Raw genomic sequence first — 18555 nt, forward strand, 5'->3', positions numbered from 1 at the left:
TTGTATTGTTCACAGCGAGGCAGTTGTCTAGACTGTTTGGCCACAGGATGAAAGAAAACAATGAAACATCTCATTAAGCATTGCACCTATGATGGCAATTATTCTCACTCATAGAAAGGACACACTGGTGTAAAGCCGTGTCACTTCTTGATAGACAAGACTTAGAACATCAGATACATCATAAGTATGAGGAACTTTCTTTTGTTGAATTAAAGTAACACTGTTTGCTAAAATGATATTTTTGGACGTCTCAAAGCAGTAAAACCATGTCACAAATGTCACTGTCTGCAATTCATAAACTTCAGTCCCAATTAGACTTGTTTTGATGGCCAAAATTGGCAGCCTGATTAACAAGCAGACATTCATTCATCAGACTTCAGTGACAAACTATAAAGAAAAGCTTGACACTAGAGATGTGACACCCCCCATTTTAGTCGCAGCATCTAAGCAAAGAGCCTGATTGAAATATGAATCATGGAGTAAACAAATTACTGTACAAGACTGTCATTAAATAACGCTATATTTATTTAGTTTTAAAATAGTTTCTTTTTGTTCTACAGACATAATTTCAAGGAAGTCAAGGACTTGCAGAAGCAACAAAATAAACACCTTTTTTTTGTTAATTTAAAATACTGAAAAAAAAAACAGAACAGAAGAGCGAGGCTAAATTACTTGTAATGAGGATAATATCAAGACTTGAGGTTAAAGATGTGACCAAACATGCTATGTGCAACCGTAGTTGAGAGCATCACTGCCCCATTTTCTACCAAACCCAAAGAAAAAGAAAAAAAAAAGAAGACATGAGCAATGTCATACTTACATTTCATAAGTAACAATAGCAAGAATGGGTTTTGCAAGCAGAAGTGGTCTGGTAAAAATAATTATTGTTTCAGTGGTAGCTGCATATAGTGGAAACTGGCCGATGGAAAACAACACATATTAAACTGTATCTTGAGTTTGAAACAAGAATTCATGTCACCTTATTTCACAACAAATGCAATGACTTTGAAATTAAAATATTTAGACTCATGGAGAAAATTTAAAAAAAGAAATAAGCCAGAAGAAAAAATCAAACAGGGAAAGAAAAAAAATTAAATAAAATTCCATTTAGACTTTGGTTTAGCTCCTTGTATTTAGGATTTTCCCTTTCTGTGACCAGCAGAAGTGAAATAGTATGATACTACTATTCAAAGCATCACTTAGGAAACTAGATGTTATCCAAAACAAATCTTACATGCTAAAACCGTATGTGAAGTTGGATCCTTGATAATAATTTACCAGCAGTACTGCATGAGGACAGAAATAAGACCACAGGGAAAAGAGAGAAAGAGCAGGCCCTGAGGATCAGGGTAAAAACAGTTCATACAGTAAATGTCTCTACATCTTCTAGAAATGCCCTACACGTGGGCACAAACTCAACACCACTTTTACTCTTTTATACATGTGCTAAATTCACATCTATTATTAAAATATTTATTGTTGAGATAGCAAAATCCACTGCTTTTGTAAGGTAAAAGAATAAGCTTTATACGATTCTAAAAGAAAATAGTGCACATTTCAAGGCATTCAGGCCATCTTGCTTTGCAGTTCAATGGAAGATACATTTCCTCAGTTGTTATAAAGGGGTCCCCAGAGGTTTAAAGGTGTTTGCATTCACTCAGGACAAGCATGCAAACCGTAAGTGCACCCAGTTTGCACTGCAGGGTCATACATTCACAGATAATCACCTGGGACACTCTCAGACTCAGAAAAATGTTTTAAAAAAAAACCAAACTGAAATGTAGACCGTTTGTATTGCCAATATGCCTCAGTATAATTTTTAGTGTTGTTGTGACGTGTGCTTGTGTTTTACACATTTTGAGTCTTGATTTTAACCAGTGGTTTGCTTTGCTTTCATGAAAAGAAATGTTGTAATATGGTAGCAACAAAAACAAAAGCTGTAAATTTAGGGCATAAACAAAAAACCTAAACAGTCCTGGGCACTGTAGAGTAAAGCAATGGAGCCTGAACTAAATGTGAAACCAGTGGTGAGACTTTTTCAAAACAAAATTGACCATAGGGAGGTACAAAGAGAACCAAGTCATCTAAGGTCTACTGTACAGAAAGTGTAGCAGCTGCCGTTTTGTCTTGACTGCAGATAAAAATGCTGAATCAAGTCTGAAAATACACCAGTCTGTATTGAAGCGGGTTAACCTCCATGTCGTGATACCGACCTGCTCTCAAGCAGCAACTTTTACGTTTTCACTAAACAGCTTGCAAGCACACAAGACAAAATGACTACCTACATCCGTTATCAAGGGGAAACTGAGGTATTAAATGAAGGGAGGATATTGCTATCATTAACAGATCACTCTTACGTATATTTCCACCTGCACTTGAAGTGCTGTGCCATTTTATTACAACTAAATTCAAAGCTGACAAGTCGAGATCAGGGAATCACGTCAGTAAAATGGCTTCGATACATATGATTGTTCAACAGTAAGTTTTAAAACAAACAGTGCTCTGGAGCAGGAAGAGTCTATGAGCGGTTACAGGCGAGGCTGCAACTCTAGGAAGGATTTCAGCCATAACATGGAGGCGAGACGGGAGGGGGTGAGGAGGAGTGAGAGGGAGAAAATGAGGAGTTCTTCAGTGTACAAGGTGTTTAAAGTAGGTATTTGTGTCCGGTGTCCTCGTCAAGCGTGAGGTCCACCACTTCAGGAGGGGACACCCAGTTGGGCTGAGGGGAAACAGTAGTCCAGAGCTGTGGTTGATTTGTGCTGTTTAACTGCTCCACTGAGTTCTCCTTCCAGGTGGACAAACTCTTTATCACACCTCCGCATGGATGGGCGCATCTGGATTTAGAAAAGAAAGTTGAATTCATTTGCACAGTCAATTCATACTGTCGGAAATAAATAACTTCTACAGGTAAAGTTTCCCCACTGTCCAGAGACTGCCTTTACCGTGCTTTCTCTTGCACTCCGACTATCTCCACCTCACTGTCTGAAGAAGCAATGTTTATCTGGCTCTTGTGTTGAGAACTTTCCTTGTGCGACAGCTCTGCCTCCGCGTGGCCTGAAACAAATAAAGAGGAACACAGTCACACATTGTATGGAGGGCTGGAGCATTAGTGAGCTTCAGGCCTTGCTGACACATAAAGACTGCAGCTGCTTTGACACAGACAGGAACAAAAACAATCATGAATCTGACACTTGTGTTTGAAAAGCTCACTGGATAGCATGGAGTGACACATTCGACAAAACATAAATTGTAGACTTTACATTCATGTTTTGACAATGCCAGCTAGTCAGTCGTAAAAAGGTCAATTCTTTTGTCTCGAAGCAAGGCAGCAACACTTTTTATAGCACCAAATGCAAGCCAGTGGAGTGTGGGATGAAGGCAGAAGCTCTTCAAAGGCTTCTTGCTGAGATTAATAAAAACCGTTTCCCCCACATAGCACGCTGCTTACTGATGACACCCATGCCTCTAAATGTCCTGTCTTCACTAAGAGGAGTGGAAAGTATCAGTTTGGATATACCGGGTTTGTAACTGACCTGCGATAGAGCTCAGAGCTCTTATACACCCAGAGTGAGCTGCCATATCCTGGCCTCTGTGTGTTTTTAGCTCATGCTTTATCACCGTGGGCCGGACTGTCTCGACACTCATACTCTCCTGGTTAGAATCAGTGTCTGAAATATCATAGTGACCCACTACTGGAGGCCCGTCTGCAGAAAACAAAGAAAACACTTCATTATTCAAATCATGCCTGAGAATAGTGGGACTCTGTTTGGAACAGAGGCTGGACACTGCTTCCACAGTGCTGCTCGCTGCAGCTTCTACAATAAATACAAGGAAACACACCCCGTTTCCTAGTTGCAAAGGCCTCAAACATTCTGGCTAATTTAATTTGATAGTACTAATTCTGTCGTAAACATGAACAATTAAAAGGAACCTCCTTTCTTATGTGAATAAGGTTATTATCACCTTGTAAAGCCTTTATATTCTAAGAGTGGTCGTGTTTGCAGTGTATTAATAAACCTTTTGCAGCAGCCTTTTTTTTCTCTCCATTTATTGCTTTTAAAATAACAGCCATTCACATAAAAACTACACTAGAATACAGTCATTACAAAACACTTCAAAATAATCTTACTCAGTGAGTGAAATGCAGTGGGATAATAAAAGCCAAACAACACAACAGGAACTCTGTGGAAGAGCGGGAACATGGATCTTTGTTCTACCCTGTAAAAAGGAGTCCCTAGTAGAGACGCGCACACTCTGCTATCCAGACGCGTCTGTGGGTGTGTGTGAGGGGATTCATCTGGACAGCATGTACTATGAGAGAACACTGCCTATGAATAGCTGATTGGGCAGGTACTGGGGTTACCAGAGAAACCAAGCACTGGTCAATGTAAAGGCCATATAATAAAGAAAGAAAAAAGGACTCATGTAAACCAGGATAGTCTCTTTGGTAAACAATGGACTGTCCTTAGTTGTTTTTAATGCACATAGTATGTGATTGTATGCACAAGGCTCCCTTTACTGTGTCGACAAAAAACGTTGATTTAAAAAGGTAATTTCAGTTTTAACAAATGCAGAACAGCAGTCGTCAGATCCGTTTAAACCCAAAATTGGCAACGTAGTTATGTAACATGAAACAAAAACACCAGTATTCACACCATCTGAAACATTAAAAAAAAAATTAGGCCAAGAGAGAACAACTAAATAGATAAAAATGTTCTGTCAGTCACCGTTTATCAGCATAAGCAAAGCTATACCTTGCACTCATGCTGCTAATGAGAACTTATTTTGGCCTTGCACATTCTATATACTAATATAATCACATGCAAACAGGTGGGGAAACGATGCTTTCAGCTTTAGGTTTTGTAAAACTGACAGTCATATTAGGGCTACATATACACATACAGAAAATGTCACACTTTTTTTTAACATCCTAACTATAAATATGATTAGGCCAAAGATTCCTTCAATCAATGTCTTTGATGGTTAGATAGTGTCAGTGTCAAGAAGCGTGACACTATGGTCATCTACATCATAAAAATAGTTTGAGGAGAGGGGTTGAGGAGGAATGTTTCCCCCCTTAGAGGACCACAGGATCTGAACCAGAGAAGGCCACTTGATCACCCAGATCAGTCAGTTTTTAGGAAGTCAGTAAACATTGCCATGCACTGTACTGCTGCTTGTGTGTCTTGTTAGTTTTGATGCCTGGGTTTTTAGTTTAAAGTCAAGCTGCAGAACACGCAGTGCCTTGTGGAGACACAGGCCAAGCTGGCAGACCAGTGCAAATAAAAAATTAACTAGGCGAATATAATATGAGTAAAGATTTGAGGCTCTTGTTTTGCAGCTAAAAGCCACAACAACGAGGAACCCCCTGCCTTGTCTGATGTCCATTATCTATACACAGGCCACTAAAAATAAACATCAGGATTAATCTCTCCCTCACTAGTTTCTTGTTACTGCACAAAGGCAGCAATAGCAGCAAATGTAACAGACAGGCAAACGTTAAAAAAATGTAAACACATCTAATCTAATTACGTAATATGATTTTTAAAAAGCAAGAGATTGTGTGGGTTAGTATATTGAGTTTATATTTGTAGGTAAATCTATTTTTTGTTTTAAATGTTTTGATGTTAGTAAAGCTATGCCACCAAAAAATAAAAGGTTGTCATAAGAGTTTTTATAAGTCCTGAACCACTTACAAGCAAAGTGCAAACATAGTTCAGGAGAAAGGAAGGTGGTGTATAGTGTTGAACCTGATTCCTAAAGAAATAGTACTATGATGCTCTATCTATCATTCCCAGCACAAATTCAGAATGACAAGGCACATGCTATTTTGCAGCAGCACCCCACCTAGCACTGTAATGATGGCTGCCCAGCTGCTGTAATGCACACTCTGTATGAATGACAAAAATCAGCTACTGGTTATGTGTGCGTGCGTGTGTGCGTGCGTGCGTGTATGCGCGTGTGTATGTGAGTGTGTGTACAGCTGTAAAACAAAAAAGAAACAGGCCATACAATAAGCAATACAATAAGAGCCCTGACTCAACAGTCTATTGAGATATGCCCCGTGTCCGTGTCCCAGATGCTGCAGAAATCAAACAGGTGAGTTGAATTATTCTGAAAGTCAAATCTCACAGTGATTCAGTGCCAGCAGGTGCACCAGGCCTTGGGGTCCGCGTAGAGTCAAAGTTCCAATGACCAGCTTGGGACCAGCTGCTGTTGATGGTTTTATCTGTTTGGTGACCTTGCATCGTTTACCTGTTAATACCCACTGCCATGCTTTCTGCATCAACTAGCTCTACACTTGGTAAGTATGGAACTGCGAGGAGTGAAGTAGAAGTGAAATCTAAACATTCAAGAGACCAGGATCTGGAACACCTAGATTTCCATTCTGAGTGACCACTTCAGGTAGGATGTTGTTGTTGTTTATGGGGGTGGGGGTGAGACTGTTGTTCTCTCGTGCCAACATGTAGGCAGCCATAGTCTCTGCAGACTCTGACGATGGTAAAAAGGAACTAGGTGGAGAGGGGCGTGCCCCTTGGGATGGATGCTGCCCCTCATGGGCGTCACTTGAGCGTTTGGACGAGTCGTTGTCCGAGTCGAGGTGTGCAAGCTTTTCCATCCAGACGCGGAAGCGCTCCTCAGTCTGGCGCTGCATCACGGCAAAACGCGTCATGGCCTCCTCCAGAACACTGCCGATGCCGTTCCTGTCCCACGAACTGGTGTCCAGCAGCCCATGAATCTGGGCGCCCACTCTGGATCTCTCCGATGCACGTCTGAAGCCAGCTTTAAAGACATTGAGGCCAAGCCATAAGAAAATACAGTAGCACGTTCATGCTTCGGAGGTGGACTTTTGTATTAAAAAGAGAAAATGACAGTTTGTTTTTTGGTTACGTGCAGATCGACTCTTTCATGCTGATGGACTACATCATGCAGTTGAAGCACTCAAATCTGTGTGCAGGATGTAAAAAAATGGTTGAAAGCATTTCATGTACTACAGAAGATAACTGGATGTCTCGGGCGACTGATTTAGTGGCTGTGGTTTGGAAAATGTGTTAACTTGTGAGACTCTGAAGTAAACACACCCATCTAAGGCGAATGAATTACAAACCTGTGATGCAAGAGCAACAGATATGTTTCACTGATAATATTTGAATTTTCTTTGTAAATATGAGGTATGGTTAGTATGGGCCAACATAGGCAGCTAATAATACACCACTTGAGTGCTCCTGAATAAAACTAGATGAACTAGTTCCCCTCTGTAAATACAATAAAAACAGACATAAACCATTTATTTAACAAAAGCCTTGACACACCACAAGCTAAGCTCTGAATTTATTGGGAGAAAAACGCCTACCAGAACCAACCAAACAGGTTCTAAGAAACGTAATCACAGTGAAAAGATCAGTCTAAAGTAAACAAAGTGACTCCTCTTCCAACAGCAGCAGCGGCAGCAGCAGCGGGCCTGTAAATAATATACCACCCTGCTCGTAGCTACTTACACAGAACTCAACTCACCCACGAGATTTCTACAAAAACATCAGAAAACATGAGATTAACTAAGAGCACAAACATAAGGGCCGGCGTGCGAGCGGACAATACTGCCAGTGTTTATTTTTACTGGACCCTTCTGTGCCTCAGTTTAGTTTACAGCACAGACATGATATGCATTCATATTTTCTGGTCAGATGACACAAGAGCTATCCAACTTTAATGTGCTACAGAGCCAATTATAGAGGAGAGAACCACCTGTTTGCAGTTCTGAAAAGCTTTGTCATCTCTTGTGTACGGCAGAGTGAAGTGTATGATAGATCGAGGCTTCAAAAGCAGCAGGACAGAAAAGCAGGATATATGAAACACCTCGTACCTTTAGAGGGGAAAGATATTAAACTAAACCGCCCTATAATTGAAATTGAAAAGATGTATAAAACGGATTTTTAAGCATTCTAATAAAAGTGGCACATTAAGACTATATTTCTACCCGTATCCCAAGGCTGAAGAGTAGCTGCAGAGACAGTCTAAAACAATGAGATCACACACCATTGTCTATTCGCAGCAAAGGTTGTGGATATAAATGGCTCACTTGTTGAATTGCAGTACTCACAATATAGGTTAGATTATCACATCTCCGTTTATGTCATTCCATGGGTTGAATAATGTTCACTAGACTTTCACAGCATGCAAAACAGTGAGACAAAGTACCAGGTACAAAACATGTATATTACTACGAGTGACTGGGCGTGGACCCTTCTAAAAACAGAGAATCTAAATATCTAAAGACAGGATGAATGAAGACAAATGATGAGTGAGGAAATAACTAAAAAAAGAAAAATGATGTGACAGAGTAACAAACAAAGCAGTGCTTGTATTAATCTGATATTACAAAGGCTTTGTGCAGCTGAATCACATGTTCTGACTATATGTGGCAAGAGTACAATTTGTTTGGGGTTGCCTAAAAATGTACAGGTTTATGCAGCCAGCTTCTTATTGTTTAGCTGTGTTCAGTTCTTGATTGTCATTCATTATGGGCCTATGAGTCTTTCTATTACTATGTGACAAGAGTGTTTTTACATGGGATTTCTAAGTGACTGATACCCTGTATTTTGGTAGTAGTACTGAGCTGTAAGTGTGTGTTGTGAACAATGGATTTTACCTGGAATATCTGTCTTGATTGTCTTGCTGCCTCCTGAAGTGTCATCATCGTCATCCTCAGAGGAGCTGGTGCTGGAGTCGCATGTGAGCTCGCTGTCACTCGTACTGCTGTCCTGCAGCAGGTTGTACTTCTTCCGTGCCGCTGCCTCTCGTTTTTGCCTCAGCAAACGCATGCGCTCCTTGTGTTTCTGGCTCCGGTGACCTTTCACTTTTGCCAGCTTTCCATTGGTTTGTTTTTCCTGCCCTCCTGCTGCTACCACAGTGGGATGGCAGCGGTTTTTCTTTGCAGCCATTGCATTGGGAGGCATCTCGCTCTCGGAACGTGACCGCCGAGACTTCCTCCCCCCGGCTGCCATGGCAGACGTTTGCTTTCCTGCTGCTTGGCCAGGATCATTTGTAGCTTCCATGCTGCCATCTTCCTCTTCTCCCATGGCAGGAGCAGCACCTTCTTCTCCTGAGGACAGTGTGTCTGAGTCAGCAAGGTGGCCACTGGATGAGGGGGAAAGCATGCAGGGGTTTGAGGAGTCACTCTCATAGATATGACGTGAGACGGGTTTGTCACTTCCTGGGGAGGCATGCTGGGACTCTGGGGAGTCTCTACGGAGCTCCTTCATCAGGCATGGCATGGAGAGGAGACTCTGCTCACCCTCTGTATGCAACGGGCTCCCATCCTCCTTTTCCCTCGGTGGTGAGCTGGTACTTGTGGTCGTCTCAGTTTTTAGGTGCTCGTCTTGCTCTCCCTGAACAGATGTTGTGGCTGATTGTGCTTCATCAAGGCACTCTGCATCCAAAAATTCCTCTGCCTTCTCTGAATCAGCCATCTTCATGCTAGTTGAGCCCAGAGCCCAGTGGTCCAACAAACATGGACCAACGTGCCTGGACAGGAGCTCACCTGCAGGAAAAAAAACATAATGTCACTAAAGTCTAAATTTGTGCAAGATGCTGTGTGTCATTGAGTTTTCTGAGAGCAAGGCACATAGTATCTTTATCTATATTTATTTATTTTTAGTATCATATGCATTCAACATAAAAAATACACTGCCACTCTGGCTTTCTACTTTCTATATGTATTTGTAGAATAAAGTACAATGTGTGGCATCAAATTGTATTTTCCATTACTTTAAAGGTCTCATTTAGGAATACTTAAAGGGATTATCAAATGTAGTGGTCATTCAGAGTTATTATTAATCTTATTATTATGATCACAAAGGCCCCAACATATTTACTCTAAACCTGCATATCTTCATTTCAACTACTTCTACATAAATTTAGAGTCATTTCCTCCTTTTTTCCATTCCAGATGCAGAAGCGCTGATTATTATCGTACATTTTGTGCTGGGATAAATTGTTGCACAATCACTTACTGTTCACGTACCAAAAACACACAAATAAGCAAATAATCTCATTGCAATTTTATGCAACATTTCGGCCAAAATTTCAAATTAGCGGTATCGTTAGTAGGCAAGTAATGTTGGCTAGATGGTAAGAGCAATGAATGGTACTTCTACATGTGTTTTTATTTTACTTTTCAGTCGTTTATAGGCCGAGAGCGAGTTTTTGAATATCTGTTAAACCTCTTCAGTCACAATTAATTGAGTGTGTCCACTATGAGACATGTATAGGTGCCAGATTGAATTACTTTAGTTAGTTGTGTCTGTGGCTAGCTGATGCTAACACAGGTTTGCCATCCAGACACTGCTTTTAGCTGCGTATTGAAGCTAACCTCGATCCTACTCTCTCTCTCATACGTACACACAAACTTGGCGAGAAGAAAGCAAAGAAGTCATGGAAAAATATATTCAGATTGCAGGGCAGCTGCCTCGCAAGATCCTAAAAATGGAAGCGTATGTAGCCACCCAGAGGCGAAACAGACAGGATCATGTCAGCAGCTATCGGCTAACGTAGCATTTAAATCGGCTGCGCTAGTTGCAACTTACCGTGGCGTTACTTTTATTCTTCTTTTCCCAGTGTCAGACTTTTCAACATCTTCATTAATTCGTCACTGCTCTAAATTTACGCTGCACAAATATTGCACTGCTCAATATACTTTACTTATTTACAACTTGAAGGGATTTATTTTTGGCGCAGTGCGCTCGCACCTTTGCGAGCCCTGTTAGCTGTTAGCCGCTAGCTGTTTATTTTAAAATGTCTCCATCAGCGTCGGTCACAAAGATGCGTGCGTCACTTCCGGCCTTTTCTCGTGATCGAGCGCCCCTGCTGGTTGGTTATAAACACTACAGGATAAGAAAATACTGCAGGTACATAATATGGTGGAGAAAAACCACTTATTCACGTACTTCACATGAGTTTTATGGCACTGAATTCACTGGATGCTGCCACTCAGCCTTAACCCTCACATACTGTTTATATTCTGACTCATAATTAGTTTCTACATTAATTCATATTCATAGGTAATCTTATGGGGAAAAAAGACATTCACAATCACTATTTTATATTCCAGGACAACATTTTATAGAACATGATGAATACAACAAAATTGAATGTGAAAACGGGTCAAATTTTACCCTGAACAATAGGCCCTATGTAAGGGTTAAGGTTTATAGCCAACAATCCCAACAGTACCTACCACTGTACTCTGTACCAAAAAGTTGGCTGGCTGTCCCTGGCGGTGAGGCGAGATCATCATTGGTTTTTATTCATATATAAAAAGCTTTGTTACAGTTACTGCCAGCCTATATTTAATCACTTTTAACCCTGAAGTCACATGATATTGGTACTCAATCACAGAATAGGTCGCTTGCTCTAGACTCTATTAGTCAGAACCGAAATAGGAAACATGTCAGTCTCTTATAATAATGCACCTTACACTTGAAATAATCTGCAAAAAACCTTAAAATTAGATTCTTTAGATTAAATTCTCTTTTTTTAATTCTTTAGTTTTTGTTAAACACAAACGACCAGTCATTGCAGTTCATAAATGAAAATTAAATATAAAAAAAGGTATAAAAAGATATTATAATTTCAATATAAAGAAAGAAAACAAGTTAAGGTATAAGACATCTTCAATTAAATCATTCAGAGTAGATTTTAATAATTGAATGTTTAAGTGATTTATTTAATCATTTATTACATTGTGTATTAAGATAAGACAGCATTGACAACAACAAAGACAAACTTTTCTTACACGTATGGAGATTAATTTATGATTCTTTGTAGGACGAGTGGAGCTGCAGAAACCTAAATCACAAATTAATAACATCTACAAAGGAACCTCTTGTTTGTTTGTTGTTGTTTTTTTTGTCTGTTCTTGTTATCTTCTTTATTAGGCCTATTACTACTATTATTGTGTATGTATGTATGTATGTATGTATGTATGTATGTATGTATGTATGTATGTATGTATGTATGTATGTATGTATGTATGTATGTATGTATGTGTGTGTCTATGTATGTGTATATATGTATATGTGTGTGTGTATGTATGTGTATATGTATGTATATGTATATGTGTGTGTATGTATGCGTATATATGTATATGTGTGTATGTATGCGTATATATGTATATACATTGTATGTTTATTTATTTATGAACCGTTGTTTGTTAATTTGATTAGCACTGTCTTTCTGTCTGTATGTGTGTGCCTGTATAACATATTTTTAAAAAGAAAAAAAAAGAAAAGATAAGACGTCATTAACAGATCGATTATACGACACTAAAAGTAGCATATCATATATGAATAAATAACAACGACAAAAAAAGATTTTAATAATTTATAATAATATTTTAGAAGAAAAAAAGAAAAAAGAAAAGACGTGATTGTGGCTCAGTAGAAGCACTTCCGGGTCAGTGTGACCTTTCTTCAGCTCGGCCGCCGCTCCGCCATCCTTCTCTCTCTGCTCCGGGAGCAGGACAGACCCTACACCACACCAATATGCTGTCAGTACGCGTCGCAGCGGCCCTAGCCCGCACCCTGCCACGACGGGCTGGATATGTAAGCAAAGATAATTCATTACAGTGTCGATTTCTGGTGTATTTTTTGCAGGAAACGTGTAATTTATTCAGCTGGAAACTCCGTGGCATGCTCAGGTCTTTAGCGGCGGAGGACACCGGGCCCTTCACTCAGCTACCTCTATCTGTTGTAGCACACAGATAGCAACAAACCCTTTCCAAGGATTGCACAGTGCATTATTTTTAAGCAACTATCTGTTTTGTTTTGTGTTGTTAAATCGTTGTCATTGGATATGAAACAGGCTAAATAAAAATGCGATGACGAATGTAATTTGATAGTGAAGGTCATGTTTGTGTCACTACGCATGCTGAGCTGTCACTAGAAATGCGTTTGTGTGGCTAAACTTGGCTAGGAGAAATTAAAGATTATGCTCGGTTTTTTTAAATGACATTACTGTTTCTGTTTAGTAAATGTTAATAGTGAGAATGTCCTGTGACTCTGCAGACTGCATGACCTGAGGCCTCTCTCAAATGTTTTCATATTCGGGGAGACGTCTGAAGTTATGTTGCAGAAATATTAACGTCCTAATATATAGATTTCAAGGGCCAATGTTAATTATTAATGTAATTTGCATGTAAACTAGCTACAACTCATAATTATTATTATTATTATTTATTATTATTTTCAGTATCGATTTAATAGGCAGATGTTTTTATTGATTATTCAAATAGTTGTTTGGTCTTTAAAATGTGAGAAAACTGTGAAGGTTGTAGATCACTGTTTCCCAAAGCTCAAGGACACATCCTGAAATGTCCTGGTTTGTCCTGTCTGACAGTCCACAACCCAAAGATACTCAGTTTACTGCCATAGAAGACTAAACCACTCTAGGAACCATGAATCAGTTATTAAATGGCTTAAGCTCGCCTACTGTATATTTAGGTTAGCCCCAGATTGTATCTTTCATGTAATACCGTTACATTTAAGTCTCAGATCTTAACAGTTTCTCTGTTAAACATATAGCTATATCTGAAAACCTCCAGAAGGTCGTTTAATAATAGTGACTGGTGTGCTGAAGGTATCTTCAAAACTCATTTAGAGAGAGAAAAAACCCTCATTATTACCATTTTAAAAAACTATTTCATCATTCAGGTAGGCAGAACTGGCTAGAAAAATGAACAAATGAAGACAAATACATAATATATGTTGTGCAAATTAAGGAATGACATATCTCATTACTTTATTTTTAGTAGATTTTTGTTTTTGAATAGGAAACAGGCCACCTATTCAGCCATTAAGAAATATTGACTTTATTATACTGTTGTCTAATGCTGTGTATTGAGTATTTTCACTATTATCAGTGTTGACATGAAGTATGTTAGACTGGTGCCTGAGAAAACTGACTCAACTGAAATTGGAATTAGAAAAATATTTGAAAGAATTTTTTTTTTTTAACTCCATCTCATTGTTTTAAAGGTATCCAAGAACGTTGCTGCAGCATGTGTAGGAGTCAGGAATCTGCACACCACACGTCCATGGCTGCAGAAAACAGGTCAGTGTTTTTGGGAAACTTTTATTAGCCACTTAAGGGGGGAAAAAATCTCACATAAAAAAAAAAAAAAATTGTGGGGATTACTTAATAATACACTTAACTTACATTAAAGGCACAGCCGAGGTTTCTTCCATCCTGGAGGAGAAGATCATGGGGGCTGACACCAGTGCTGACTTGGAGGAGACTGGTCGCGTGCTGTCCATCGGTGATGGTATCGCCAGAGTGTACGGTCTCAGGAACGTGCAGGCTGAGGAGATGGTGGAGTTCTCCTCTGGTCTGAAGGTGAGACTGATAATGTAACGGTTAGATCCTCATCTTTTCTTGAATGTATTGATGCTGCAGCTCAGATATTAAGAGAAGTACACTATATAAGGAAGTGCTCCTAAAACAGATGATTATACCAATTTCTGGTACATGAATCACAGCACAGTGACTGACACAGTAACATTACAGTGTAAAGTAAAGGGAAAAGACTTGGTAACTGTTTCTGCTTTTCTCCAGGGTATGTCTCTGAACTTGGAGCCCGACAACGTTGGTGTTGTGGTGTTCGGTAACGACAAGCTGATCAAGGAAGGTGACATTGTCAAGAGAACTGGCGCCATTGTCGATGTGCCTGTTGGCGAAGAGCTCCTTGGCCGTGTTGTTGATGCTCTGGGAAATGCCATCGATGGAAAGGTAAATAATAATGAGCACAGGCATAAAAATAACATTTAGTTCTATAACATAATTCATGCATAAAATACAACAACAAGTGTGTTACATAAAAGCAAATAATCATGACATTTACAATAAAATACTGAAAGTATAAAGTGAAAGTTTAAAAGATTGGATAAGATGAAATAATTGCTAGGTGAAGTCGTGCCTGATACAGAGAAAATCATGATTGACCTTTCTGTGTCTGCCTGGGTGAGAAATTGTCTGATGCTCGCATTATTCCTTTTCGTGGCAGTCTAAATATATCTGTTAAGTCACTATAGCCAAATAGGGTAAGACAATGGTGATTGAGCCTATTGCACACTGATGAAAGCCTTTGCTTTTGCAGTATTATTGCTTTTTGCAGTTTGTAATGATTATTACAAACTGGTTTTCCAGTCAGATTTGCTGTCCTTTATAGTCACACTATGTTCACTCCTCTTCGCTCCAGTCTGTTTCTGTGACAACAACTACACTTGTTATGTAACCGTAAGGGCAAAAAAGTTTTGCTAGTAAAGAGCCAATAAGAATAATTTAGTAATACCTGCGAAAGAACAACACACCTGCAATTACCTCTTATCGCCATATGGTGTCGCCAAAAATTACAAAACAGATATCCAAAATTGCCAGTTTAAATGATAAAAGTCACCATAGTCACATTTCTAATGTTAAGGACAGCGCCAATGATGACACCTCTTCTTTGGTGGTCGGTGCAAAGGATTTTAGGAGATCAGTTTCTCTCGCTCAGTTTTTGCTCAAATAACTAAAATCTCAGTTTTATCTTGATTTAGCTGTAAGAAGTCTTGAGTCATCCACAGACTTCTACATGCAATTAAGTTGTTGATTGAGTTGTTGACCCTCTTGTGTGATTATATTGGGGTTATGTAAAGGGTTTTTTGCAGTATCGTCACTTTTGATTTAAAAGTTTATTTGATGTCCACTGTTTTTTTTTTCTCCCCCCACTAACATTTTAGGGCCCCCTTGGCGCCAGCACCCGTAGGCGTGTGGGTCTGAAGGCACCTGGTATCATCCCTCGTATCTCTGTGAGGGAGCCCATGCAGACTGGCATCAAAGCCGTGGACAGTTTGGTGCCTATCGGTCGTGGACAGCGTGAGCTCATCATCGGAGACAGGCAGACCGGGTAAGAGGATTCTGCCAAAGATAATATCTGAACACAAGGCCGCATTTGATGCTATTTCTAGTGCCGCTAAAATGCTGTTACATCAATTGAAGTGCTGAAAAGGGACAAATCATTTATCAATATAAAGCCTGTTACAATCTAACCTTGATGCATAATGTTTTATCTCAGTTGTCTTTCATTCATTCAGGTGATGCAGGGGATTTTAAATTAAACTTGCAGAATATTGGGCCAGACACATAGAATTTAGACCCATGTACATAATTGAAACAGTTTGTTACTGGATCCACTGTACTCAGCCATTACATTTTGTTCTGCAGCAAAACCGCCATTGCCATCGACACAATCATCAACCAGAAGCGCTTCAACGAGGGAACCGATGAGAAGAAGAAGCTGTACTGCATCTATGTCGCCATCGGCCAGAAAAGATCCACCGTGGCTCAGCTGGTGAAGAGGCTGACTGATGCCGATGCCATGAAGTACACCATCGTGGTCTCTGCTACCGCCTCTGATGCTGCTCCCCTGCAGTACCTGGCTCCCTACTCCGGCTGCTCCATGGGAGAGTACTTCAGAGACAACGGCAAGCACGCCCTGATCATTTATGACGATCTGTCCAAGCAGGTGAGTTGTATTTTTAAAATCGAATCTGATGTTGAAGGAGATTTCAACACAGAGGAAAACAATTAGCATACAACTCTACCTCGTTGTCTTTCCGCAGGCCGTCGCCTACCGTCAGATGTCCCTGCTGCTCCGTCGTCCCCCCGGTCGTGAGGCCTACCCAGGAGATGTCTTCTACCTGCATTCCCGTCTGCTGGAGAGAGCCGCCAAGATGAACGACAATTTCGGCGGTGGCTCCCTCACTGCCCTTCCCGTCATCGAGACACAGGCTGGCGACGTGTCAGCCTACATTCCAACCAATGTCATCTCCATCACAGACGGACAGGTGAATGCGTGACCGGTTGTCTTGTTTCATTACAAGAGAAATCCCGATTGCTGAATACTGAATGCTTTTTCCTCTCACAGATCTTCTTGGAGACTGAGCTGTTCTACAAGGGTATTCGTCCCGCCATCAACGTCGGTCTGTCTGTGTCCCGTGTCGGATCTGCTGCCCAGACCAGAGCCATGAAGCAGGTGAGGCTTCAAGTGGGATCACCTCCTAAGCTGTAAATATTGATGAAAGTCTTCAGTTCTGACATTTTAATTACTGTTTATCCTCAGGTGGCTGGTACCATGAAACTGGAGCTGGCTCAGTACCGTGAGGTCGCTGCCTTCGCTCAGTTTGGTTCCGACTTGGACGCCGCCACACAGCAGCTGCTGAACCGTGGTGTTCGTCTCACTGAGCTCCTCAAACAGGGACAGTACTGTAAGTATTCATTTGTGCTGAAAATGTTTGTAGGCACCTCTGTCAGTAAATGTATCCAGTCTACAGCTGTCTTATCCATAGTGACTGTATTCTCTTTATCTTTCAGCTCCCATGGCTATTGAAGAACAGGTAACAGTCATCTATGCTGGTGTGAGGGGACACCTGGACAAAATGGAGCCAAGCAAGATCACCAGGTTCGAGAAGGCCTTCCTGCAGCACATTCTGAGCCAGCACCAAGATCTGCTGGGAGCTATTAGGTAAGTTAAAGCTTTTAGGAAACATATTAGATTTTTGCAAATTGATTTATGTATGCACATGTTTTGTAACCGATCTCTCCTTCATTGCAGGGCTGATGGCAAAATCTCTGAGGCATCCGATGCTAAGCTTAAGCAACTTGTGTTGACTTTCCTCTCCAGCTTTGAGTAATGTGATGCTTTTCGGTCTGGTTTGTTTCCATGTTTGCATATTGCATCGTCGGTTATACTTTCTATGAACTTAAAAAACAATTCAAGTGGCACTTGATCTTTAATGTACAGACATCTCCCAACAGATAATAAAGTATTCCAGCTAGTTGACATGGTCTTTTTGTGTTTGAAGTTTTTTTTACCATTTAGGCTCATTATCTGTTTCAAATTGGTGCTGTTCAAAGCAATACAACAGAACATATTAAGCAATTTATACATCAACACTAAACTGTAACAGTCTCCCACCACAAACACAGAAACTTTGATTTAATTTTTATTAAAACTGGGAAGAAAATTGGTTCATCTAAACCAATAACAGTTTTTACTCGTCAATGTCTGTGGTCATTCCTAAACCCTCACAACAACTTACAAATCAGTTCAATTTGTTCTTGTCCAGAAATGGACAAAATTAACAAACTAGTGAGACCCTCATGTGGGCTTTAAAAATGAAATCTCACATGTATGTAATGGCTATGATGCCTTAATGATAAACCTCCTTCATATTCAGCTGATCGTATTAGAGCTGCAATGATTAGTTGACAAATTATCAAACTATCAAATCATTTAAGTTAATTTTTAAATTAACATTGCCAAACCTTTTCTCAGATGTGATGATTTAACGGTTTTCTCACAAATTATAGTTAAAGGAATTAATGTTTGGATCTTGGACTGTGGGTCGAACAAGATAAATTAAAGGATATCACCTTTGACTAGAAAATTAAAGGTCAAGTCAATCACACACCAAACTGGAGCCACGCCGTGTCTCCTACCTCAATATTGTGGGTTGT

The 18555-nt window shown here is 40.1% G+C and overlaps 2 protein-coding genes across 4 annotated transcripts; one reads left to right on the forward strand and one right to left on the reverse strand.

Annotated features, from left to right (window-relative positions):
• Window positions 1-510: 510 nt before the first annotated feature.
• Window positions 511-10771, reverse strand: ark2n (arkadia (rnf111) N-terminal like PKA signaling regulator 2n). 3 transcript variants are annotated; one of them, XM_062434709.1, is made up of 5 exons: window positions 10587-10771; window positions 8651-9541; window positions 3534-3704; window positions 2943-3054; window positions 511-2834 (listed from the first exon to the last, which is right to left on the reverse strand). In XM_062434709.1, the coding sequence occupies exons 2-5, from the start codon at window positions 9474-9476 to the stop codon at window positions 2645-2647; spliced, it is 1299 nt and encodes a 432-aa protein (XP_062290693.1). In that variant the 5' UTR covers window positions 9477-9541; window positions 10587-10771; the 3' UTR covers window positions 511-2644. The 3 variants fall into 3 exon arrangements, with proteins under 3 accessions (XP_062290693.1, XP_062290695.1, XP_062290694.1); XM_062434711.1 differs by lacking the exon at window positions 3534-3704; XM_062434710.1 differs by lacking the exons at window positions 511-2834; window positions 2943-3054; window positions 3534-3704 and adding an exon at window positions 3716-6783.
• A 1693-nt stretch (window positions 10772-12464) lies between these two features.
• On the forward strand, window positions 12465-17878 carry atp5fa1 (ATP synthase F1 subunit alpha). Its single transcript, XM_062434609.1, has 11 exons — window positions 12465-12602; window positions 14034-14109; window positions 14222-14391; window positions 14611-14784; window positions 15777-15943; window positions 16261-16561; window positions 16659-16883; window positions 16964-17071; window positions 17159-17303; window positions 17410-17560; window positions 17651-17878. Exons 1-11 carry the CDS (start codon window positions 12543-12545, stop codon window positions 17727-17729), a joined length of 1656 nt encoding a protein of 551 aa, XP_062290593.1. The 5' UTR covers window positions 12465-12542; the 3' UTR covers window positions 17730-17878.
• Window positions 17879-18555: the final 677 nt, after the last annotated feature.

The sequence above is a fragment of the Scomber scombrus genome, chromosome 15 (assembly GCF_963691925.1).
Source record: "Scomber scombrus chromosome 15, fScoSco1.1, whole genome shotgun sequence".
Lineage (NCBI taxonomy): Eukaryota > Metazoa > Chordata > Actinopteri > Scombriformes > Scombridae > Scomber > Scomber scombrus.